The sequence below is a fragment of the Chelmon rostratus genome, chromosome 10 (genome assembly GCF_017976325.1).
Source record: "Chelmon rostratus isolate fCheRos1 chromosome 10, fCheRos1.pri, whole genome shotgun sequence".
In the NCBI taxonomy this organism is placed as follows: domain Eukaryota; kingdom Metazoa; phylum Chordata; class Actinopteri; order Chaetodontiformes; family Chaetodontidae; genus Chelmon; species Chelmon rostratus.
In genome coordinates, this window is record NC_055667.1 from 9,145,460 (window position 1) to 9,170,670 (window position 25,211).

A 25,211-nucleotide genomic window follows, 5' to 3' on the forward strand; every position below is an offset into this window, starting at 1 on the left:
GATGAGAGTGTGAGGTGAGACACAGAGAGGAGCATGCTTTCCAGGACCAGGATGTGTGTCTGGGAAAAACTGCAGAGTCTAAGGGAAAACTGTGTTTTTTTAAAAAGTCTTGTCCTAACTAGTCATCAGCAGTCTTCAGACACCATGTGGAGAGACAGGGAGTGACTTATTGCTGTGCAGAAGGAGTGACCATTTATACTCATCAAAGAGGTACACACACACTCCCTCACACAGCTTTCAGCCACTGTGAGATATTCACTGTGTATTTCCTGCCTTATACCTTAACCCTAATGTGTGACTCTGAAATGCTGGCTTTTGATGAACTTCATGCCAAGAAGACGTTTCTGTCTTCATCAGCATGCTCGGTGCAAGGACAGAGCAAACTGTCGCTCACACTCACAGAGGAGCTGTTGTATTTGACCCCGAACTGAAGAAAAATAGTTTTGAGCAAGATGCTGAGGCTCTAAAGTGCAATGTGAGCTTGCATGTGCTAAAATATTTGCACTCTTGGTCATTTTGACACAGCCCAAGATAAAATGCATCTGAATCTGGCGCACGGTGGTTGTGTTTTCAGTCCTTATCTTTGTTCTCATGGTAACTCAAAAACCAGCTAGAGTCCAGCAATACTTGGTGGACAGATCATGAGTCAAGGAACAACTGATTAGTGATGAGGATTTTTGAGAGAGGGTTTCTTTTAGTACTAAATTTGAGGAAAAAGAAACAAGAGTCTGCAGCCATGCTCCTGCAGGCGCATAGGTGCATGTATCTGAATGCTAATGTTAGCATGCTAACATGCTGAGTGTCAATGAGGGCAGGTCATGTTTACCATGTTTGTGTCAATCATCTCAAAGATACTGAACAGGATAAGTTTGACCTGCTGGTGTCACTAGAGTCAGGGGCTCATCAAAGTCGGGAGGATTCATTGAAGTGGTTGACTGACTGACCTCCATCACCATCCCTACAGCCACGCCAAAATGTTTGTCACAATATTTGTATTGCATCCTGTATGACCTGTTCCTGCAGGTAGTTGTGTGTATAATGAAACTAAAACATGTTTAGCACAAGTGTGTGAACGTGTCCGTTGTGAAATAGCCACACTTATTTCTGCTGTCAGGCTCCGGATTGGTGATGTCACGTGAACGGCTGCCTCTCATTGGTTCATCTGGGAGTAAAACAACAGGTGATCCACTCATGACCCACTCACCTCTCCACTGACAGAGGATGTCATGATGATATCCACATTGTTCTTGATAGTGCCTCTGTAATGCTGGAAATTGAACATATAACCATAAACTCTGTGGTCCTGAAGACATACCATAATGGACCTCCGGGAAAAAAAAGCATAAATAACTTTTATTTTTCCCTCATTTGCTGTTCTTGACCTTAAATATCTAAACATAAACATTATCAGTAATGCCTTTATATACAAAGGACTTGCCTATGGACCAGTCTTTCTCTTTCAGAATAAATAACTCTGGCGCTGTCGACCTTTAATTGAATTTCGTAAACAGCTCCAGGCAAGTATATTATTCTTGTGGTTAAAGGATCTGTTTATTTGACAACCATATTATTATTTCACCATATATCCCAAAGCTGATGCTGCAGTTCTGACAACGTTATATAAATAAACTTTCCTTATCAGCTAATATCATAAAGTGGGTCTGCAGTAGATAAGAACATGCAGTCCTCCTTGCTGCAAATATATTGGCCCAATACATTCTTTATCTCAATAGACATATTTGCCAGATCTATTTTTAGTTGAAGTTTTGAGCATGTAGCCATCCTACGCGGAATGTGCTGAATGCATGTTGAAGCTGCTCAGGGTTTCAGAATGACTTCAGTATCCCACAATGCAATTGTCATTATCGAGTTTGAACATGGCAGTTTGATGTCTGTCTATGCATTGTGCCATTTCCACGTTAGCATAAAATTAGACATTTCTCACACACTTACTGCCATAGTGCACTGTGAACTACATGTACATAATGATAGTAGTATATTTAATGGAATTGGGATACAGCACTGATGCTGCGTCACATTATTTTGGGGTAATGCATCATAATTCAATATGTTTACCTACTTAAGGCACAAAGCTGCTTTAAAATGGGCATCAGAAATGTAAAAATGTTGTGATTCATGTCTTTCTCGCAGACACTTCATCAGGACAGATGTTTGCTTCCATGGAGCTTTAACCCAGACCACTTCAGTTAACGGTTTAACTGCATTGTCTTGTTTCTTTCTTCTTTTTTTTTACTCTTATTATCTTGCTTATCTTACCACAGCCAAGCCACCTCGCTCCTCCCCAGCTCTCCATCAGGCAAATCACCGAAAACGCAGCCAGCCTCAAACATCATCATCCTCCTCCTCCTCCTCCTCTCACCCCCATCCGGGGCCTTCTTCCCTCCTCCTCTCAGACACCACCATGACACCTTGGGGAGGCCTGGCTCTCTCTGAATCCTCCTTTACCTCAATCCCTCCACGGCCGCCTCCACCTCCACCACCTCCTGCTCCTCAGCCCACGCCGTCCAGCCCCTATCGTGGGAGACAGAACGCAGACGAAGAAGTTTCAAGTTCCAGTTTTAGCTCTGATGCTCCATCTCCACCTGTTGCAGTCTTTCAGGACAGTGCAGGTATGCATGTCTGGAGGGGCCTGTCATGTTCATGTCTCAGCACGTAACCAAAGCGAAAAGATTCAGCTTATAACCAATATTACCAAATATCCCGTTAAATTTTTTTCAACCTTTCTCTATTAGTTTTTAAAAGAGTGTGTTCAGATACACATGAAGACAATCAAATGTTTCTAATAAAAAAGGATACACATACATACAATATAATCCATCTATGTACTAATATCACCTCGTCCACATGATAGCTAATGTGAAGGTTGCCATCACCTACAAATGTTAGCTAACAAAGCCAGTATGATGTGCAACTCAATAACTTTAACTGCACTTTCCCTGACTAAAATTAGCTCCAGTTACATTAGCAATAGCTAATGCAGCTGCTTTTGTTTCACAGCAGTCATTTGGACACGTCACTGTTGCTAGTAACACCAGTGCTTCATTAGAAAAAACTACCAGAGGTCCACGTTTGCTGGAATATTTCAATGTCCTTCAAGGACAAATGGGAGAAATTCTGGTCAAATATTGTCTGGGTTTATGGACCCTATTTTCCTATGTTTTTTATGTCCAAATGACTAATGGAGACAACAGTCTTTGGAATTGGTTAAGTGAGCAAAACAGCCCGCAACGCAATCGCTCTACCGTCAAGGTACGTCCACTAACAATATAACCAGAAACTGTTGCCAAATCGCGAAAACCACCAGACCCCATTTACAGAAACAGTGATTCTATCATGGTAAAACACACTTTATTCAAACTCCACTCATCAAAACTAAACTTAGTTCATCTTTCCACTGTTCAAACAATCAACACCAACTTCAGTTTGGTTGAAATAAACTCTTCATTCACTGAATCAGGAGAAGAGCGAGAGAGAGGCCTGACATCAGAGAAGTAGCGGGGGTGAAACAGCATGTAGAGACAGAATATTTTCACAATTATTTTCACTGGACATTATGACTGGAGAGATTTAAGTATGTTGGCAGATTGTCCCAGTAAAAATCAGGCTTATACCAGATAGCATAAACCCTCAGTAACATCTGGGCTTTCCCTACTCTGGCAAATTCAAAATGTTGACCATGGGTGTCGGCCTTGTGCAACTCCTGTGTGCAGCTGAAGAAGTTTTATCTTTCACTTCAGTGCAAAATATCACTCTTAGGATTTTGATGAATATGGGCCCTTTGTCATATTTTTGTGGCAATGTCTGCTACAACTTTCTGGTCAGAGTGCAAGGTCCACTTACTGGCCTTTTGAAAGAAACTTACATTTATATTTTACCATACTGCTAACATTTTCTTTCACCTGCTCTATACCCACCCTCCTTCTCTGCAGGTGCAGGGGGTGGAGGGTTACGCGTGAGAAGGAGGGTTTTGCCCCAGCATCGAGCACCTCGTCCTCCCCGCCTCCCGCCACTGCGTCCCGTCACCAACCTCAGCTTCTCCCGGAGCTTCACTTTCTCATTCTTCGAGCTGCCTCTGCACCAGTCGCCCCGCTGCCGGGCCGAACGCATCAGAAACCTCATGCTGCTGTTGAGACAGATACACTACTGAAGACTCTTCTACGTTTCTATGTTTCTGTTCATATAGGACACAAGAACCTGCTTTCCTTGAACGTATTGTTTTATCAGTGCTACGTTTTGAACATCAGTATACCACAGTCACATTAAGTGTGTTGATAGATAGATAGATAGATAGATAGATAGATAGATAGATAGATAGATAGATAGATAGATAGATAGATAGATAGATAGATAGATAGATAGATAGATAGATAGATAGATAGATAGATAGATAGATAGATGTGGTGATGCAGTGAGCATAGTTTCTATATTTACTGTGAACAGATGACACTGCTTGTTAGATCAGTGCGTTCGAAGTTTTTTGGACAACCTTTGGTTGCTCAGCGTAAGCAAATATCCCCTCTTCATATCCTGATGCTGCTGTGTTGTAAGTCAAAACATGTTTTGTTTTCTGTTTGGTGGAGAATCGGTCCAATTCATTCTTATGGTGATATTAAAAGGACGGTAAAATCAAATGCAGATATAACGTTTTTCATTGTTTTTTGGCTTCCTTCATTTGCCTCTCGTCAGTCTTTCAATTAATGTCACATCTCTCAGTTGGAATAGCTTTCAAAAATTGGCCATTGTGCAAATGTGGAATGAATTCAAACAGATTAAAACAGAGAAAATATTTCTCTTTCTCCTTTGCTCTCTCCCTCGCTTCCTCTCTGTCTCCCTCTTCACACACACACACACACACACACACACACACATACACATTCAGACCATGATTCATTGGAAGCTGGGCTGTGATAATAGAGGCATTCAGACATACTGAATGGGGGGGGTGAAGGGGAGGAGAAAAGGGGCTGTAAACTCGCTGTAATGTGCAGAGTTCAAGGCTGTTCTCCACCTTCCCCCGACTCACGTGTGAGAGTGTGTGGAGCTCTGGGGGTGTGTGTGTGTGTGTTATTAACGTCACACACGCACGCTGTCGCACACGTGAACTCTTTGTACTCGTGCAACTTCACGCTGATCCAGAGTCGTTCAGCCGCTGCTCTGGTTTGTTTTGGTTATTTATGCAGTTGCCACTACTCGTCCTCTTCTCTGTCCTGTAACTTCACACACTCAGATTTTACCCACATAAAGAGACACACCCTGAAACAAGAGCACAGTTAAAGTAGACCGCGCCGCCACTGATCTCTGCCACTGGTTTCAGATGGACGCCGTCGACCAGCCTTATCTCGCTGCTGCCCTGGACAAAGCACAGCTGGACGTCCTTGGGGGGCGAGTAGAAAAGACGTCTCAGTCATTTTTGGAGAGGGTGAAAGCACAGTGTCGGTGAGTGTAAGGATAGGTTCAGTTTTTGGCCTTGCTAAGTGTCCGTTTGGGCCCTCCGCCAGTTTTGAGGCCTAACACATGATGAACAGCCTTTATCTGAACCTTTATGGCCCTGCGTGTGTGTGTGTGCGTGTGTGTGTGTGTGTGTGTGTGTGTTCCTCCAGGTGTTCTGGTCCCAGGCTGAGGAGCTCCTTGCTGAGGTTTTGTCCTGTCCTGTCATGGCTTCCTCGCTACTCCGTCAGAGAAAACGCCATTGCAGACCTTTTGTCCGGAGTCAGTGTCGGAGTCATGCAGCTGCCACAGGGTACAAATGGTCATCAGTTCAATTTATCAATTTACAGTGAACGGGGCTTACTACTAAAGCTTCAATAAAGTGACACAAAATAGTGATTAAAACATATTTTATTGGTTTAAAACGAGCCTACTCTCGCCTGTCACCGCTCTCACTGCGCAGCGGCTCTGAAAGTAAACACGTACGTTACCAAGCAACAGCCCCTCACTGTGCGCAGGCCGGTAGGCAGGATAACTTATTTCTTTACAGTTATTCAGCGAAATCATGTCAAATGTGGAGAAGTGACGGGACATCCCAGACCTGAGAGAGACGTAGCTGGCGACAGACTTTGGTTTAGCTACTATTTTATACGTGTGGTTTAAACAACTGCAAACTAACCACAATACTGTAACTTCACACAGCTTTCTGTAGGTGGTCTATTGGTGATGTTTGAAGACATCTTGAATTTTCAAAATTGAAGCTGTATTTTATTTTTTAAGATTTAGATTGTGATTTCAAAGAGAGACGCTGGTTAAAGCAGCAAAACAAAATATGACGATGTCCTCTGCAGCCTATTTTACAGCTTTAAGGCTAAATCATGAAACACATACATGGAATATTTTCTACTCGACGACTGTTTCACAGCAATAAAGGTTAGAAGGGTGCAAGCTGAGAATGCAATCGTATGTAAACATGTAACAGGTAGTCCAGCTGCATGATGGGTGATATCCATCAGTGTCTGTGATACTTTGGAGGAAGAGATTATTTCATGTGCGCAGAGATCTCGAAAGATACCTTTCCTTTGTTATCAATCATATGCACTAACCATTGCTCCACCTCTCCTCATCTTTCCCAGGTATGGCCAACGCCATGTTAGTGGGAATTCCTCCAGTGTTTGGCCTCTACACCTCATTCTATCCGCTCATCATCTACTTCATCTTCGGCACATCCAGGCACCTCTCGATCGGTGACGCTCAACCCTTTTTTTCCTGGACGGACGTCCTTATCTAGAAACTGCCTGGTGCAGTCCTCCACAGCTTCAGTGCCTCATGAGCTGCTCTGAAAATGTGGAACTGGAAAAAAAAACATTGGTACAAAGTATCTTTAATCTCTTATCTCTTGTGCCTGTTTGTGTGTGACAGGTAGTTTTGCTTTCCTGGCCATCATGATTGGGTCTGTGACAGCCAACGTGGAGTTGCTAAGCAACGGTGTGGAAGAGAGTCAGATTGATGTGGAAGCAGCCAAAGTGAACGTGGCCGTGCAACTCACCTTCCTCTGTGGTCTTATACAGGTACGCGCGAGCACACACACACACAGGTTGAGGTACACGCTATTCCACCGGATCTGAACCCACTCCATGCAGGTTCCCCTGACCAACCTGTAGACATCATCAGTGTACTGACACTAACAAGATCCTTCACTATGTCACTCCCAGTGTCCCTCTGATTGGCTAGTGTTTGTTGCTTGCTTAGGGTTAGGGGGAGATGGTTCGTTGGGTGGTTAGAGTTAGATAAAAATGTCAGGGTCAGAGCCAGGCAGAGGCAGAGTAGGCAGGTCATCGTGGAATGCCAGTGGGTAAAAAAATAACACAAGGTATCAGAATAATGAGCTGTCAGAACAATGGCACCCGCGCTGCCGAGGATCTAAATCCTCGCTGGGGAGTTGGACAAGAATTTTGCCCTGGTGCTACCCCTGCACTTCAAATCAGTCCAGATGTTTTCAGCAGCTGCTGTGGAGTTTGATAGCAGAAGATTTTATAGTGATGCTCTCTCTCTCTCTCTCTCTCTCTCTCTCTCTCTCTCTCAGCTCCTGCTGTACCTGGTGTGTGGAGGTGGTGTGTGTCGCTGGCTGTCTGATCCTGTAATCAGAGGCTACACCACAGCAGCAGGTATGCATGTGGCCGTCCTGCAGCTGCCACTGATGACTGGAATACCTGCACAGAGACACACTGGACTGCTGCCTTCAGCTTGGGTTAGTTGAAACACTGCAGTGGGACCACACACACACACACGCACGCTGAAGTATCCTTGGGCAAGACTTTGAATCCATGGAAGCTCCTGTACTGCTGTTATGAGGCTGATCTCTGACCTCTGCGGTGGATAAAAGTCCTCTCTCTCAACCTAACTCCATCTGTCTCTCTCTCACCAATCAGTGCTCTCCATTACGCACATCTTTCCCCTCCATTGAAACCTTTAAAACCTGTATAAAGACACATCTCGCTTCTTTAGCCTGAACACAGGGCTTCAGCGCAGAGGGTCACATGCACAAACTGTATAAACACTGCAGGGCAGGTCATGTGGCTCCATGTCTGTACACCTCACATTCACCTCTTACAACCTAGAGAATTTAATTAAAGTGTTGGCAAGGTGTTGTCTTGGCAATTAAAGTCCCTTTCTGGTTGCCGTGGGAGCTGCTGCTGTGACTGAGTGATAGCTTTGTTTTTATTCCTGCCACTGGATAGGGCAAATTCAAAGCCGAAGTCAAACTCCTGCTCCTTGTCACCTCAGGATTTCAAGGTGCAAGCTGGCTTTGGGAAAGTGTCAGGGTTGCTTATCAGCTGTTTCCAGGTGGTGCTTTTCATCCGGCTTCACTAGACTATGGCTGCCAACATACACCGGAGCAGTGCACACCTGAAAATCGCACCTTAAGGTCTAAGGCTTTAAGTTTTCTTCTGGGAAACAAAATTCTCTCCCTGAAGATTTTCCAGACATGACTGACAGGTGATCACAGGGCTGTAGTAGATTATTAGTATTAGGCTTTATTTAATGTGGTAGTTGACATTTAAGTGACTGAAGTTACCTGTTGCTGTGGTTGTCCTTCAAAGCTTTTGGTTTTGAAGGACAAACAAAATGTTTGTTCCAGGTTTTAAGGGATGTCCTGCATGGAGTGACCAGCGCTGTACCAGGAGCTCTGTCAGTCTCCGTGTTATCCATAGTGATACTCACCGGAGGCAAGATGCTGAATGAGCGCTTTAAGAACAAGCTGCCTGTCGCTGTACCGTGGGAACTTATACTGGTGAGGGATACACACACACACACACACGCACACACACCCGTACACACACTCAGTAGACTCATGCCCACAAGATGGACCCAGATGCCACAGTGACGAACTGATGAATGACTCATAATTATATAAAAATCTGTTTTGATCTCCAAACCTCAAATCCCCACGTCCAATCAATAAATAAATAAATAAATATGTGCATCTGGCCACTGATTAATCATCATCTGTCTTTTAGTGATTGTTTTTCAGTTTAATATGATCTCTTTTATATATAATATATTTTAAGATGATCAGCTATTTTAGCTACTGGAAGGATTTCAGAATAATTCACCTGAGATTATTGTAAATAAAACCCCAAATATAAATATAAATCGCAAAAGTCACTATGAAAACTGGAAACATTAGTTAGACTTTAAAGCAAACAAAGATACCATATAATAGAAACAACCCCTGAAAAAGTAGGCAAAGAAGAACTGCATTTACAAGGTAAAACATAAACACTGAAATTGGTGCAAAATATGAGTCAAACGCCATCGAACTGGACACATCATATAGGTCTTCACTGAACCTTTTCCCCTTGGCTTCACGCCATGATCTCTACAGTTCTGGGAAGATGGTTTCTAGCCCTCACTGTTGGCCCTGGATCTGAAAAGCTAGCAGTATCTGATGACAATGACACGTGTGTGTTTGTGTATTTCCAAGCATGCACATGTGCAGACTGATTGATCTGACATTTCGATGTAGAGTACTGTACATATATTGTTGTTTTCCAAACTGGACGTTCTGTGCAGAAAATGTCACGTCCATTGTTTTTCTCCCACAGATTGTTCTGGCCACCGTCCTGTCGGTGCAGATGGACCTGGCTGCTCAGTACAGAGTCCAGGTGGTGGGACACATACCCAGTGGGTCAGTAGAACTGTGTCATTGTCTGTTGTTCCCTGTCATTCAATTTGTTGCTTTTCAATATATTTTCTAAGACTATTCTGTTGATTTTTACTTGAAGACTTCAAGCTATGTGAATTTTTTAGAGTGAAGCTGGTGAACCTACAGGTGAACGATTTATTGTAACTGAATTGTGACATACTAGTGCTTTTAAAGGAAAAGTCAGTTCAAAGCTCATTCATCATGAAAATGAAAAAAAATTGTGGAAAAAAAATCATGTTTTATTTTATATATACAGTATATATATATAAAATAAACATGATTTTTCCCTATATGTTGCTCTATCATATAATGTAAAGCTCTATGACTTTATTCATATTTCTGACCTCCTTCTAACCTTCCACTCTTCGCACTCTTGCTGTCATCATAGAAAATAAGCCAGTTGGCTTTACTGCGTTATCCTGGATAGCTTTAAGAGAATCCAGTGCGATGAGTAATCCTCGGGGCGACTGCTTAAAACAGTGGTCATATTTCTTTACATTACTGTCAATTTCTTTCTGATTAGTCACTCAGTTGATCATGCCTCCTCCTCCTCCTCTCCAGCCTGTCTTCCCCAGTCCTTCCCCCTCTCTCTCAGGCCACAGACCTCTTCATCCCTGCTCTGTCTTTGGCTCTGGTTGGCTTCAGTTTCCACTCTGCCTTGGGCTCAGTGTTCGCCCACAAACACGGCTACCGTGTGGACTCCAGTCAGGTACACTCACAGCAGTTTTAACTCACATTTGTGTGTCTTTGATGTGGGGTCTGCTTTTTTAATAGCAACAAAAAGACAGAAAAGATCTGTTAACTCCTCCTTATAACTTTAATAACTTTTAACATTTAAGACTACAGATGTTAAAGCCCAAACTCTGGAACAATGTGTTTGAAAGACTAGTGCATACCAGTGCATTTGTCTGTCTCTGCTTCAGGAGCTGCTGGCTCTGGGTTTGTGTAACACCATAGGAGGGATGTTCCAGTGTTTTGCAGTCAGCTGCTCCTTCTCTCGCAGCATGGTCCAGGATAGTATTGGTGTCAAATCACAGGTTAGGTACCTATTTCAAAAGACACAAAACCCAAACACACCTTTGCCTTTGCACTGTTTTAAATCTTCATAGAGAAGAAACGCCAACTAATGTCTAATCTTTTTATGGTGTCAGTTATATAACTCGTCTCTTTGTGATTGTGTCTTACTTTTCTTATTGTCCTCCTGTTATGTTTTAATCTCATGTCTAGTTGGCAGGTTTGGTATCAGCTCTGATGATTCTAACCATCTTGTTGAAGATCGGTCATCTCTTTGAACAGCTGCCAAAGGTAAAGTGCATATCAGATAATGACTCTTATGCCACCAGGTAAAGGACTTGGTGAACAATCCTTTCTGAAGTCATACATCTATAAGCCATCACAGGAACAAATGGACAAAAAGTTTTTGCGCTGGCAGTTCTCCAGTCAGTGTGGCTGTCCATACTGAATTGCAGAGCAGATCAGTAAAGATGTTTTAAGAAATGTCAAGTCATTCTCCATCTGGACGAGACTCACTGTCAGGATGACTCATGCGTCTTAGCCAGCGTTCAGTAATGCCTCGCTGTGTGTTCCAGGCAGTGCTAGCAGTGATCATCGTGGTGAACCTGCAGGCGATGCTGGCTCAGTTCAAAGATGTGTGTGTGCTCTGGAAGTCTGACAGATTAGACCTGGTGGGCTTCACACACACACACACACACACACACACACACACACACACACACACACACACACACATTACAAACATTATTCAAGCTCATAGCTTAGAACCATGGTTGCAGGCAGTACCGATCTCCCTCTGATCCTGGTCCTCTCTCCTCCCTCCTCTCCCTCAGCTGGTGTGGGTAGCCTCCCTGATTTCCACGCTGATCTTTAACCTGGACCTGGGTCTGGCTGTGGCAGTCGGCTTCTCTCTGCTCACACTCATCTACAGGACACAACAGTCAGTAAATATCTTTTGTGAATGTCACAGATTGTTGTCCAGACAGATGGCGCGTCAGCTCTGACATTACACAAATCCACATGTACACTTCAGTTATCCACCCATCTACCACACACATCTGATGATGCTTTTTAATTTGGAAATCTGCACCTGTCCAGCCCTTGCATAAAATCATTATTTTTATTTTGCTGTAAGTTTCTGCTAAAAGTATTCCTGACAAAAATGAAATTTAGCCAATGCACTGATATTTTTACTGAATCTAAAAAACAGGGTGGCAAATGACCACCCTCAACCTGCAGGCAAAGTGCAGGGCCCACAGATGACAAGATAACCTTTACATTACACTGCAAAACGTAATGACGGGTTGCTTTATGACACACATTAGGAGAAGGGCATTGTTGTTTTTTGCAGTAGTCCTGCAGAGACACAACAGAGCAAAGTGACATGACTGTGGTCTTATTTTCCAAAAGAAACATTAAGGTGTCACAATTAATTTAACACTGGTTTAAAGGTGTAGAAAATGCTGCATTTGGAAACTTGAATTATTAATATCTTTCATGATGATCACACTGTATATTTGCTTGTTTAAAGAGATGGTCATGGTAACAGAGGAGTAAGAGTGTTTTTTGTTTTTGTCGTTATATATACAGTATGTGTTAAAGGGATGCTGTGATAATGTGGATTCATCTCGGCTCACTCGTATTCATTGCCTCATTTCGTCATATTTTGTGATACACCTTAAAGTTTTGCATTTCCTTCCCGCCTCTCACTTGTCTCGCAGGCAGACTTGCGCTCATTAATCTTGCCCTCTGTGTCTCTCCTGTCTATCATCTCGTCCTCGTCTTCCAGCTCCTCCACTGTTGTCTTGGGTCGTATTCCTGGTACAGACTGTTACAGAGATGTGGGACTCTACACTGAGGTAAACTCAATCTGTCTCACAGGTCTCACAACAATAGCCTCAAACTGTCTGATTAAAAGTTTGATGTTGCTCAAGATAGAGGAAAGTTAAGGCGAGGCTGAGGTAATCAGGAAATGACATGAAACACAATCCAACCAAACAACAGACCCACTGTACAGTCATTATGTTTCTATCTGCCTGTCTGGTGCTGTTCCTGTTCTGTGTCCGTTAACTTGACATTTATTTTTGGCTGGTTTGGGTAAGGAATGAGGTGATATAGCTGCAAGAGGTCACAAGAGGCTACATTATATGACAAATCCTGAGAGGAAATGGATCATCACCTACAGACAATAAGGGATGCTTGAATGGCAGGAGGCCACTGCTTGCTGTGATGTTTGTCAGTTGTTCAGGCCTGAAAATCCTCATTTGAGTAATGAGGCGGACAGTAGATGGAATTGAGCTGACTTGAGTGTGAGACAAAACTGGGAATGACGAAAACATACGTGAAATGTTGTGGAAAACAAATATTGACTTTACACATCCAGTGTCATTTGTGCTGTAGTTGTAGTTTCAGCAGCTAGTGACGATTAAAGGAACTCCAGTTTAAGGCACTTCACAAATTACTTACTTAGATTCCTATGTATAATAAAAATGTGTCAAACCACACATTTTAGCAGTTTGACATTTTGGGAAAGACGCTTAGACAAGACGATCAATACCACTCTCATGTCTGAGCAAGCAGCCAATTAGCTTAGCTTAGCATAAAGACCGGAAGCAGAACCAACCAGCTAACCTAGCTCTGTCCGAAACAATCCAGCTACCAGCACTTCTTAGTTTCACAAATAGCACACTATATCTCATTTGTTTAATCCGTACACAAACAGAAAAAATGAGGAAAAGTTACATCTTCGCTGGTTGCCTGGCAACCGCACAGTGATGTGAGAGTTCAGGAAGTCAGTGTGCCTCTGAAGTTTTAGCTCACTTTGTTAAACACTTGAAGTCATAATGAGCTGGATAGACTGCAGCTCTGTCACAAATCCAAAACAGCCGTCTCTCTACTTGAATCCATCTGTCATATATGGTCGTTAATACACCACAGAGTGCAAACAACAACATCAAAAAAGTCCTTAGCTGAATCCAGGCTCACTATAAACGTCTACTGTTTCCTCCCTATATCACAAACACTTTTTACTGAACTTATTCCACCTGAAGTCAGATACATGCAGCTGTAAATCTGATTTCACAGATGTTGCTCAGGATATTTAGCATTTATTCCATGGAGCTTCAGTGTTACAGTAGGGCTTGTCCGGAATAAGTACAAATACAACTACATGTAGTCTAATATACTATATTATACTACTATAATTACTTCCATTATGATATTTTAGTAAAGAAAGTAACAATCAGATCATTAGGGGCAAAAAACAAGTGCTGTGAAAAGTCCACAGACCAAAGTTGAACAACGACATGTTGCTTGACTGTGTGAACGTATATAATGTGGTGCCAATGCAAATAAACACAGAAAACATTCGATGGGTGTCAATATGCAGGATGCAGATCAATGTCAATCTGAATAAATGTCACATGATGAAAAGGCATGCAATGATAAAAGCTGTTCATAAAGTTTGTATTGAAACACGTTTGGGAATGATTTTGATGTTCTGGACACCAGTTTTACTGTGTCAGATCAGGTGCATCTAGTGGTGAGGTTGCAGATTGCAATCAGCTGAATACTCCTCACCTCAGCTTGTCCCACAGTGGCAGGTAACAATGCAAAAATCGCAAAAGGCCAAAACATGAGAAGAGGGAGAAAAGTCTATATGTAGTCTCGCTGACTACACAACACTCCCACCTTACTACATGACACACACCCAGAGATCTTTTCCTAAACCAAACCAAGTAGTTTTGGTGCCTAACCCGAACCATTTTGAGGGTATATCATGTAGAGGTACAGGTCTGTCCTGTAGCTACTGTGAGCCCACAGAAAGACCCACCTGGGAAACAGACCCTCTCCCTATGCAGCATTTTCACATTTCCAGGTGATTATACACAAATGAAAACATTGAAACTATGAATATCATTCAATTTCTGCCAAAAGATCCCTCTAAATCCTACACGCAACACCCAAGGGTCTTTAAATTATGGCATCCTCAATTCGTAAACTTACACACCCAATTCTCCAGTGAAGGTCAGTCTTTCATAAACCGAATGAACCATTCTGAACAGTACAACTGTCACGCAGCCAAAACACACTAAAAATATACCCCTGACTGAAAACCACCATCTGTCACACATCAAAACAACAAACTGTCACCAAAGGCAATCTGTCTGGGCTCAGAGCATCAGCGAATCCCTGTCAACTTCTCGCTCTCTGTTCCCCCCTCTTGATTCGCTCCTCAAGCTGTTACACTGGTGGCTGCTGCACATCTCCCCTCTGTGTATTTTGTCAAGAATATATCATGCATTAGTGATGGTGTGGGCAATGGCTTTCCTTCCAAAAATCCCCCCTCACTCTGTACGTACTCTTTCTTTTTTGACTGTAATCTGTGGCTGATGAGTTAACTAAAGCAGAAGTGTCTGCTTTGTTTACTGTAGGTACTGTACAATGTTAAATGCTCGTCCTGTGTGTGTCTCTGTTGTCTGTGTTGCAGGCGAAGCAGCTTCCTGGCATGACTATACTCTACTGTTCCAGTCCTATTTACTTTGCCAACTCTGAACTGATCTTCACAGAGATCAGACAGGTGCCAAAACATGCACACACACACACACAGGGTGAAATGAATATGGTTAGGAATATAGAGAGGAAAAATAGAGGAGTGAGTAATTAGCATCAGTAAAATAAGAGAAGATTTTGAGTTAGAGGGTTCAAGATGAAAAGATGGGGTAGCAATTGTGATCAGGAGGATCAATGACTCCAGATGAGCTGCAGTCCCACAGTTCCTTCTCTCCACATGTCCGTCACATTCCTTCAACGTGTCCATCAATATGAGTCTGAGTGGCAGCACTTGTGCTAGGCAATATAGGAGGTGTGTGTGTGCAGCTGGCAAGTGTGACAAGTCTGTCTTCGCTTTGATTTCTCAGGTTGGAATAGAAAAATTGCACAAGGACATTCAAAGAAGTTCTGCGATACACCATGAGTACTGAAAAAGTTAGAAACTAATTTTCCACGTGTTACTCTGCCTCACCAATTCCAGACAGTGAGTCGTGACCAGAAGGAGAACCCAGCTGGAGTCCACACCGCTGCCTCGTCCTCCTCATCTTCCTCGGCCTCCTCGGCCCAGACATTGACACACACTCATTGCTTGGTCCTGGATCTCAGCTCGGTCAGCTTCATGGACTCTGTGGCCATGACAGCACTTTGCAAGGTGAGGCAAGAGAGCCGACTGGAACGCAACGTGCAAAACTCCCCTTCAATTTCACTTTGGGCTCGATTAAAATCACCAAAAGCATTTAAGCGCTATAGATTTTCATTCTTTTACTGCGGTGCATGGCACTCGTCAACGTAGTCATCAAACTGCCCAAAGGTCGTGTCAGTCAAATAGTGTGGGTGGTAATGTGGCATCTTTACCTGGAATTTCTTTTAATTAACTTTGAGTTTGTGCAGGTGGTGCTCTTCTCTTTGTTGCTCCAACAAAAGTCTGTCAGGAATTCAACACACAGAATAAGCTGTTTGACATTGGCAGAGAGGATTTGGCAAATTTTTCATGGGCGCAACCCACAAATGCATGTTCCTTACATATGTGGCACCATTTAAAGGGGAAATAAACAGGCTTTCTGAGATGTATTGCCAAGAAGCATTGTTACAACAAAGAAATAACCTACCAAACATAAATATCCTTACTTTTTGTGCTATGCTTTACATTATTTCTCTTTATTGCTATATTATATTTATATTATATTTATATATTTATCGTGCCTAATGTTTTGTGTACTTTTTGCTTTCTTGTCTTGGAGAGGAGGATATAGGTGTCCATAAAATACTGCATGTTTAAGGCAACAAATGGAAACCTAAACCTGCCTGTATGTGCACAGTAACATGCCTGAGAAACAAAGCATGGTAGCACAGATTTTAGGACAGAGTGGGTTGTAGGAACACTAAAGTTATTTTCAGCCTCAATCAGCTTTGCAGTTTAATTTGATCTGTTGAGATGTGGACAGCAGCGTAGGCTGATTGAATGGATGGCAGCCCTCATCTGACAGTTGGTTGTCCTCACACTCACTCCTTTCTGCACACATGGACTAGAAATTCTTATTTAAGACGAGACGAGAATGGATGTCCATTAATTGCATGTTAGATGATAAAAATATGATACACACCCTCTCACGGTTGCACACACACACACACGCACGCACACACCTCACAGTGGTTGAATGACAGATGAGTTTTCGGTCTTACTGATATGACTTTGTTATCTCCTCCTCCACTTTGACCGTGTTGATAAAAGAAGGAAATTCCATTCATCAGCCTCACAGTCAACATGTGCTTGAATATAACTGCTATATTATATAATCTATTGTGTGAGTGTGTGTGTGTCATGTATTACTCATGTTGTGGGGACATAAATCTGTACAGTCACATTGTGGTGAATTGCCGTACTTGTGGGGACAAAAATGTGTGTGTGTGTGTGTGTGTGCGTGTGCGTGTGCATGTGCGTGCGTGCGCGTGTGTTTGTGCGTGTGTGCGTGCGTGTGTGTGTGTGTCATTCAACAGGTTGCAGAAGACTTGGAAGTCCAGGGTGTCAGTGTGTTTCTGGCAGCGTGCCCAGGTCAGTTTCATGTTTCATACACACTTATCTCCTGTAGAGTGACTCTCTGTCTGTCACACTCAGTCATTCACTCGCTCATCCACTCACACACACACTGTTGCTCTGTTGGTGGGCTGTTATTGTTTCCACAGGTCAGTTTCCCACCACCTCTCCCATTCTGCAGCTCTGCTTGAGGCTTTTTTCCCCTTTCTGAACTTCATGTAGCTCCAGTAGCTGTTTTTCCAACCCGTGTCTTATTTTTGTTCTTATAACCATCACACCAACACATGTGATGAGACGGGTTGATTGCACCCAAACTGTCGTTTCTAATAGTTTGCTGCACTTACTCAAATAAATACTTGAAACTTTAAAATCAAAACATAAAGGGTGTGATCCTAATGCCGTCTGTGTGTCACCAGAGAGAGTTTTATCCCAGCTCCAGATGCAGGGTTGTATAGCAGACAGCCTGCCCAGCTCCTGTCTCTTCCCATTGGTCCATCATGCTGTCCAGCGCTGCCTCAGGATCCTGCCCAGGCCTCTGGAGGTGAATATTATCTCACTTCCAAGTTCATTTGAGTCATACTGAGAAAAAAACGTAGGAACAGTAAAGGGAACTGCACCAATTGTACACATCAAAGCCTCTTTACAGGTCTTGGGTAGCACTGCTGCATATTTGAAAGAAGTTGTATAAAGCCCTTTGTGACTCCAGAAGTAGCTGTGCGAAATCTGACAAATGTTCTCAAGTGATGTCACTTGAGTCAGGGTCCATTGTGGCTTAAGACTACAAGTTTGAAGATAAGTATATAAGTATAGAGGTTGAGTATAATTTCTTTTTATCTCTTCTCAGGAAATCAACCCTGATGCGAGTCAATGTTGAGCCTACAACGTGTCTTAGCTGCTGACAAGTCATCTGCTCAAGATAAGATGCCACACAGAACAACCACAGCTTCATTTTATTTTGAAAGGAAGCCATTAACACTTTTCACAGTGTATATGTCTACACTTCTCACACATTTTTAGACAATAAATGTTATTGTTCCCTCTCTGTCACAAAGTGTTTTAGATTTGATCAAGACAGCTGCCAGAAAAACATAGCATGTTTTCACTCAGCTGTCTAAACAGACTCTTCTGAACTTGCTTTGTGAGGCCCCAGGTTGAGGATCACTGACCCGCTCAGAGTGACGACATATGTTGTTTTAATCCAAATCGCTTTGTCAGTCAGTCAGTCAGAAAGCAGCAGAAGAGACTGGCCAGTAAAACACTAATAGCAAAGGCAAGTTTCACCAAAAATGGGATTAAACCCACAACCCCTGGTTCAGGAGGCCAGAGCCTTATCCATCAGGCCACTGGAGCTTCAATGACGCCACTGCTAGACGAATAGCAGGGAGCACCCACAGTGGAGTAATTCCACTGATTTATAATATGAATAATTAATTTAAGTTTATTGATGACTTTACTTATAATCAAAACATAATGGAAAGGATCATTTTCAGATACAAACTTAGTCTGAGCTAGAGACAGCTTGCTGTCGAGGGTGCTATTAACCATTTGTTGATATGTCAACACATTTGGTTGAATACATATTGTATTAGGTCTAAAGTGTACAAGTATTTTGCTGTGCTGGGTTTTTTTTTTTTGAGGACTTTTCAACTGTAATGTACCTGTAACAGGCAAGCGAGGAAGTCCACTCATAGAGCAGTGATGAAAAAAATAGCAATAACTTCATGAGTTAATATATATACATACAGGGTGAATGTCAATGTGTTTTAAGTGCCTCATTTGTTTCTTTTTTAAAGTGTTTCAGTGCCTTGTATGTTTTGCTTCCATTTATGCTCAAAGACATCACAACACCATCTTGTAAAGGTAAAAAAAAAAAAGTTAATAATTTAGTACATACGCCTTATAAAAACTCATTGGCAAATAAGTTTGAGCCACTGTGTGTCATATAAAGTTAATATTACAGCTGAGTCCTTGTGATAAGAGAATTAATATTAGAGAGTCATTATTGATCCCTCCCTCTTATTGGCCTCATAAATAACAGCTAGTTATCTGGTACCAGCCATGTGTGATACAGCAATGATATAAGACACAGGGGCAGAAATCAAAGTTCATTGAAGTCCACTGCTTACATCCTGCTGTGATTAAATGAGCATGTCGTCATGGGTGTTTTCTTTCACTGCCTGGAGAACTGAACCGGCCTCCCACTAGTTAAAACACACAGAAAAAGAACCGTGAAGAACATTAGGGGTTAAGACGCTGTTTTTTCAGTTTATTCAATAAACACAGAGGCAACATTCAGAGATCTTAGAGGAGACAATCTCCTCTTCTCACTGAAAACACACATTTGTTCCGAGTGGCTCAAACCTCACCAGACGCCAGATGTGAAATGAAGTGAGAAATACTTAACACAAGTCAACTTTAAAGAAAGATATTAAAAAACATGAAAACCTGTGCTAACAAAAGCAAGATGGAAAAAAAAAACATGTTGGAAGTTGTATCAGAAAGTTTGAGTGAAATAAGAAAACAAAGCTGCCCGAGCATGAGGCAGCATGAAGTATGATGTGAGATGTGAGCAAAAACAACCTGCCAGCAAATCCACAAAATCCCTGGTTTGGGAGGCTTTGTCTGTTAGGCCACAGGAGCTTCAGTAATGGTAGAGAGACAGAGGGGACATAAACAGCAGGCCTCAGGCATTATACAGCAAAGCACTGACAACATGGGAAACATGAGATAAAACACATAGATAACTACTAGTCTGAGCAATATTAGCGTTCTGTGCACCCACACCATCAGTATTAAAACTCGAACTGAAAATAGCTAACAAAGGAATGCTACACTGAAAGGCTAACAAAACTATACACACCGAACTAGATAAACAAAACTAATCAAAGTTACACCGAAAGCAACCGAAATCTATAATCGAATCTATGAGATTAAAAAATTGAATGTTACTTATCAGCCACCGTGTGCAAACTCCATAATTAGCAAACAATCTACCTTTATTCTGTCTCTTGGATTCTCTCTCATGGGTTGTGTAATCGTCTCACAGGTGTGTCACAGCGGGCTCTGTGGGGACAGTGACAGAGAGCCAGACAAAACTGCCCCACTCTCCTGCTGATCATCCTAGTTGGTGCTCAAAGCCACAAATGCTGCTTGAAGACGTCAGTGCCGTCTCTATTAGGCTACTTCACAGGCCTCAGTTCTGTTAGATTTTTTTCAATGTTGCACTTATGCTCTGCTCTGTCTCATTCTGGAAGTTGACAGGGTGAAGGGGTTTTTGGCTCAGTGACATCAGAGTGTGCCCTGTTGTCTCCTTTTGTTTTCTTTGGTTCAAAGAGGGGACACATCATGCAATGGCAGACGTGGCCAAAATAGTGCTGGTTCTAAGTTTGCTTTATGTTTACATGAAAAGAGGAAGTGATTGAGGAACAGAGTGTAAGAATGCACTACCGACATAAGGCCACAACACAGATCTGCTGCCAACGTTGCTACTGTTTTATACAAGTGACTAACAATCCTTATATCCTTATTATATCCACCTTTTTGCATGTTTTTTTTCAGCAGCATTCATGGAGTTAGTACTAAAGTCAGTGCTGTGAAGTATGAGCATGTGGTAAAACCCTGATAGCAGAGGATGGTTTCAATCCATCGACCTCTGGGTTATGGGCCCAGCACGCTTCCGCTGCGCCACTCTGCTGTCAATCACCCCAGATGGGACTCGAACCCACAATCCCTGGCTTAGGAGGCCAGTGCCTTATCCATTAGGCCACTGGGGCTTGGCGCTGTGGATCATGTGGTGTGGGCCTGAGAATGGCCATGATGGGTCCTCATATTCTTGTATTATTGCTCTTTGTAGAATGTAACATTAAGTTAGGCACGTCTGAATTACAGCCATTCATTGCAGGATACTTACACTTGCGCAGTTTCTCCACCTCGTTCAAATGTGCAAGCTGTGGGGGCGGAGTCTTCATACCGTTCAGTTGAAAGACTTCTGGGAAGGATGCACTCATGCATCCTCGCTCATGGCTCCTACAAGATCCTTCCTCACTCCTCGCTCCTCGCTCCTCAGAGCCCCAATGTGCCCTTTGGGATGGCAGACCAGAAGTACTTCCGATGCAAGCGAGAATCGAGGAGCGAGGACATGACAATTAAGATAAATGAGATGCACTACAGGACTCAAACATTGACACCACAGCTCATGTGACTTTAACAACTCACATGATAGCTAAGCTGGTCTATGATCCTGCAAGAGGATAAATACCAAAGACTTCTCACCAGTCAATTAAAACCTCTTGGATGAGAGGCAAAACACCTGCAAGTCCAGTTCCCTTCATTGCTTTGATTATACCCTCTTTAAATACATTTACTCTTAGTTCTTTCTAGTACTAAATTGTTTAACCGTCAGAAGTCATCAGATAGCAGAGGATGGTTTTGATCCATCGACCTCTGGGTCATGGGCCCAGCACGCTTCCGCTGCGCCACTCTGCTGTTGGGAGCCCCAGGCAGGACTTGAACCCACAATCAGTCTTTTGAGTATCTTATACGAACACTAGCATTCCCAGTGCTCCAAGTTCTTGGTCAAGGCGGACTTTCCTTAGCCTAGTAGAGGCCACTTGCTTCATGGCTAACTGAGCTAACAACAGCAGGAAGCCACAGCAAACAGTATAGCAAGCCTGAAACACTGGACCCCTGTTTGTTTGGAGCAACCTTTGACAGGTACGGTCTCACATGTTGAAGATGTGAAGATGTTTAGAAACTCAATTTGCAGTGCTGACATGTAAACAGGGAAGGGGTTTTTGGCTCAGTGACATCAGAGTGTGCCCTGTTGTCTTCTTTTGTTGTCTTTGGTTCAAGGAGGTGACACATCATGCAATGGCAGACGTGGGCAAAATAGTGCTGGTTCTAAGCTTGCTTTATGTTTACACGAAAAGAGGAAGTGATTGAGGAACAGAGTGTAAGAATGCACTACCGACTGAACCTGCTGCTACCGTCACCATTTTATATAAGCCTCTAATAATGCTTATATTATTGGTATTGTATGTTTTTTACAGGAGCATTCATGAAGTATTCACAGTTAGTACTAAAGTCAGTGCTGTGAAGTATGAGCATGTGGTAAAACCCTGATAGCAGAGGATGGTTTCGATCCATCGACCTCTGGGTTATGGGCCCAGCACGCTTCCGCTGCGCCACTCTGCTGTCAATCACCCCAGATGGGACTTGAACCCACAATCCCTGGCTTAGGAGGCCAGTGCCTTATCCAAAGTACACAGTTTGGGGGACACGTGGGCCCTTGCTGCCATGCCATGGGCAGATAATAACATTAAGTCATCCTGAACCTTGTCAGTATGCTCACATGGAAATTCTAAGATTGCCTTTAAGGTAATTTTGAGATCCAGTTGTTTTTGGGGCTTGACCTAAACCGGGCAAGCCTGAAACACTGGACCCCTGTTTGTTTGGAGCAACCTTTGACAGGTACAGTCTCACATGTTGGTCCTTTTCACTGTGTCTGCCAGCATGGATAAGGCACTGGCCTCCTAAGCCAGGGATTGTGGGTTCAAGTCCCATCGGGGGTGATTGACAGCAGAGTGGCACAGCGGAAGCATGCTGGACCCATAACCCAGAGGTTGAACAGGGTTTTACCTGCAGCAGGATGCTTTCTACCCCTGCCTTCTGAGTGACACTGGGGCTTCACAGGGTTAAAAAACAGTTGTCCACACATAGAGTGCCTTTCACTACAAAGTGGCCAGCTCAGTATGTGTTTCTGAATAACATGACAGTGGCCACTGATGCTACTGTTGCAATAACATATTAACAGAAAGAGGAGGAGGGGGAGACTAAATATTTTGATAAAATGTGTCCCGAAGAGCAGGAAACAACTTGAATTATAAAAGCCAACTGTTTTTGAAGAAATGGTTTGTTTACTCGCTTGAGCTAAAAGATGGTAAATCAATGCATCACTGAAGTGAGCACACTCATGATGACCACACTGGTACAAGTAATTCAACGTGGTCCTGAACACATGCTGTTTTTTTCCTGTGAGCTGCAGTAGGTGACTGATATCCCAGATTCAGAGGAGTGGACAATGACTGTATAACGTTTTGAGAAGGTTTGCTTTGGGTGATTCATTTTCAGCTACTAAGCAAATCAGTAAATTGTACCTGGTAGCGAGATCAGCGGGTTAGCCGGCTATGTCTGAGCTTAATTGAAGTTTTCCTGTTTCATAAAGCTGGCTCAATGTTAACCAGAGAAGATCACCATGGTGACACGTTTCACGGCTAGCCTGCTGGCAGGTTATCTTCCATGAAGAGGCATGATGTCAAACCATCGGCTTTCTGTACTATTTCATTTTCATTTTAATTACTTCATTTGTGCTTTTTTTTTTTTTTTGCTCAAAGTATTTTTATTGGCATATTAAATTTATACAGAATGACACTTCAAAAACAGAACTGCATGAATACAATATAACCCCCCTAATAAGTGGGCTATAGATTATATACAATATAGGATCAATTCTATAAATTTTAAGTGTTAGCGTCATCTATATTTCCTATGTATGTCAAAAAAGGTTGCCATACAGCATAACATTTTTGAGCACACCCTTTTGTGGAATAGCGAATTTTCTCCAACACTAAGGGATATAGGAGGTCTTTAATCAACATTTTAAAGGTTGGCGGAAACTTCTCCTTCCACTTGAGGAGTATAAGTCGTCTGGCTAGAAGGGATGTGAAGGCTATTGCATCTTTTGCTTGTCGACTAATGTGTGTATCTTGTGGAATTACTCCAAATATTGCAGTGACAGCACAGGGTTCTATAGGTATTTTCAAGACATCTGAAAAGGCTTTAAATATTGATTGCCAGAATCCATTTAACTTTGGGCAAGACCAAAACATGTGTGAGAGGGTGGCTGATGCTTGCACACATCGGTCACACGTAGGATCTATACTAGGTGTGAACTTTGCTAACTTCACTTCAGACCAGTGAAGACAGTGTAGAACCTTAAACTGGATAACTGTGTGCCGTAGGCAGACTGAAGAAGAATGAACTCTATCTAGGGCTTTGCTCCAAACCTCATCAGACAACTCCACCTCCAAGTCTTCCTCCCATTTTTTCTTTAACGATGTCAAAGGTTCTAGGTTACATGAAATTAGTAGAGAATAAACTGTCCCAATTACCCCTTTGGAGTATGGATTGAGTCTCAAAATTAAGTCTAAGAGAGAACTGGGTGGTTGTGATGGAAAATAAGTAGACGATGCCAACACAAAATTACGGATCTGTAGGAATCTAAAAAAATGAAGCCGGGGGATATTAAATTTAAGCATTAACTGATCAAAGGATATGAATGTGTTATCAATAAATAAATCTTCTATTGTGGTAATTCCTCTCTTAACCCATTCATAAAAAGCTTTGTCCATAGTTGACGGCGCAAAAAGATGATTTCTCACAATAGGAGCACAGAGTGAAAGGTCCTTTAGTGAAAAGAATCGCCTAAATTGTATCCAGATTCTAAAAGAATGTTTTACAATTGGATTTGAGCTATACTTGGATATAGGATCCAAAAGAGGGAGTCTGGAGCAAAGCAAGGAATACAGAGATGTGTGACAACAAGATCAGTTTTCCAATTGCAACCATTTATCATTAGCTGAAGACTTCTTCCAGTATGGCATAGCCCTTATGTTAGCAGCCCAATAATAAAACTGGAAATTAGGAAGAGATAGTCCGCCATGTTGACGATGCCGTTGTAACATGCCTTTATGTATACGAGGGTTTTTCTTGTTCCAAATGAAGCCTGATATCAGTTTATCTATTGATACAAAAAATGATTTTGACAAAATTATAGGGACACACTGAAACACATCTAAAAATTTGGGCAGCACGTTCATTTTAATTGTATTTATTCTTCCACCCAGTGATAAAGGTAATAAATTCCAGCGTTCCAGGTCTTCCTTAAGATTATGT

General features: G+C 42.5%; 1 protein-coding gene, 1 long non-coding RNA gene and 2 other non-coding genes across 4 annotated transcripts; 2 read left to right on the forward strand and 2 right to left on the reverse strand.

The window, feature by feature from the left end:
- On the forward strand, positions 1-2,403 carry LOC121613399. The gene is made up of 3 exons (XR_006007183.1): positions 1-210; positions 1,115-1,180; positions 2,283-2,403. It is a non-coding gene; the product is annotated as an uncharacterized LOC121613399 (long non-coding RNA).
- Positions 2,404-6,586: 4,183 nt separating this feature from the next.
- On the forward strand, positions 6,587-18,202 carry LOC121613397 (solute carrier family 26 member 6). The gene is made up of 16 exons (XM_041946778.1): positions 6,587-6,695; positions 6,871-7,019; positions 7,535-7,699; positions 8,591-8,743; positions 9,558-9,640; positions 10,220-10,367; positions 10,582-10,695; positions 10,886-10,963; positions 11,248-11,343; positions 11,506-11,612; positions 12,462-12,531; positions 15,162-15,251; positions 15,705-15,875; positions 17,222-17,276; positions 17,675-17,799; positions 18,103-18,202. The coding sequence occupies exons 1-16, from the start codon at positions 6,587-6,589 to the stop codon at positions 18,130-18,132; spliced, it is 1,743 nt and encodes a 580-aa protein (XP_041802712.1). The 3' UTR covers positions 18,133-18,202.
- Positions 18,203-20,958: 2,756 nt separating this feature from the next.
- Positions 20,959-21,031, reverse strand: trnar-ccu. The gene has a single exon. It is a non-coding gene; the product is annotated as a tRNA-Arg (tRNA).
- A 1,348-nt stretch (positions 21,032-22,379) lies between these two features.
- Positions 22,380-22,451, reverse strand: trnam-cau. Its single transcript has one exon. It is a non-coding gene; the product is annotated as a tRNA-Met (tRNA).
- Positions 22,452-25,211: the final 2,760 nt, after the last annotated feature.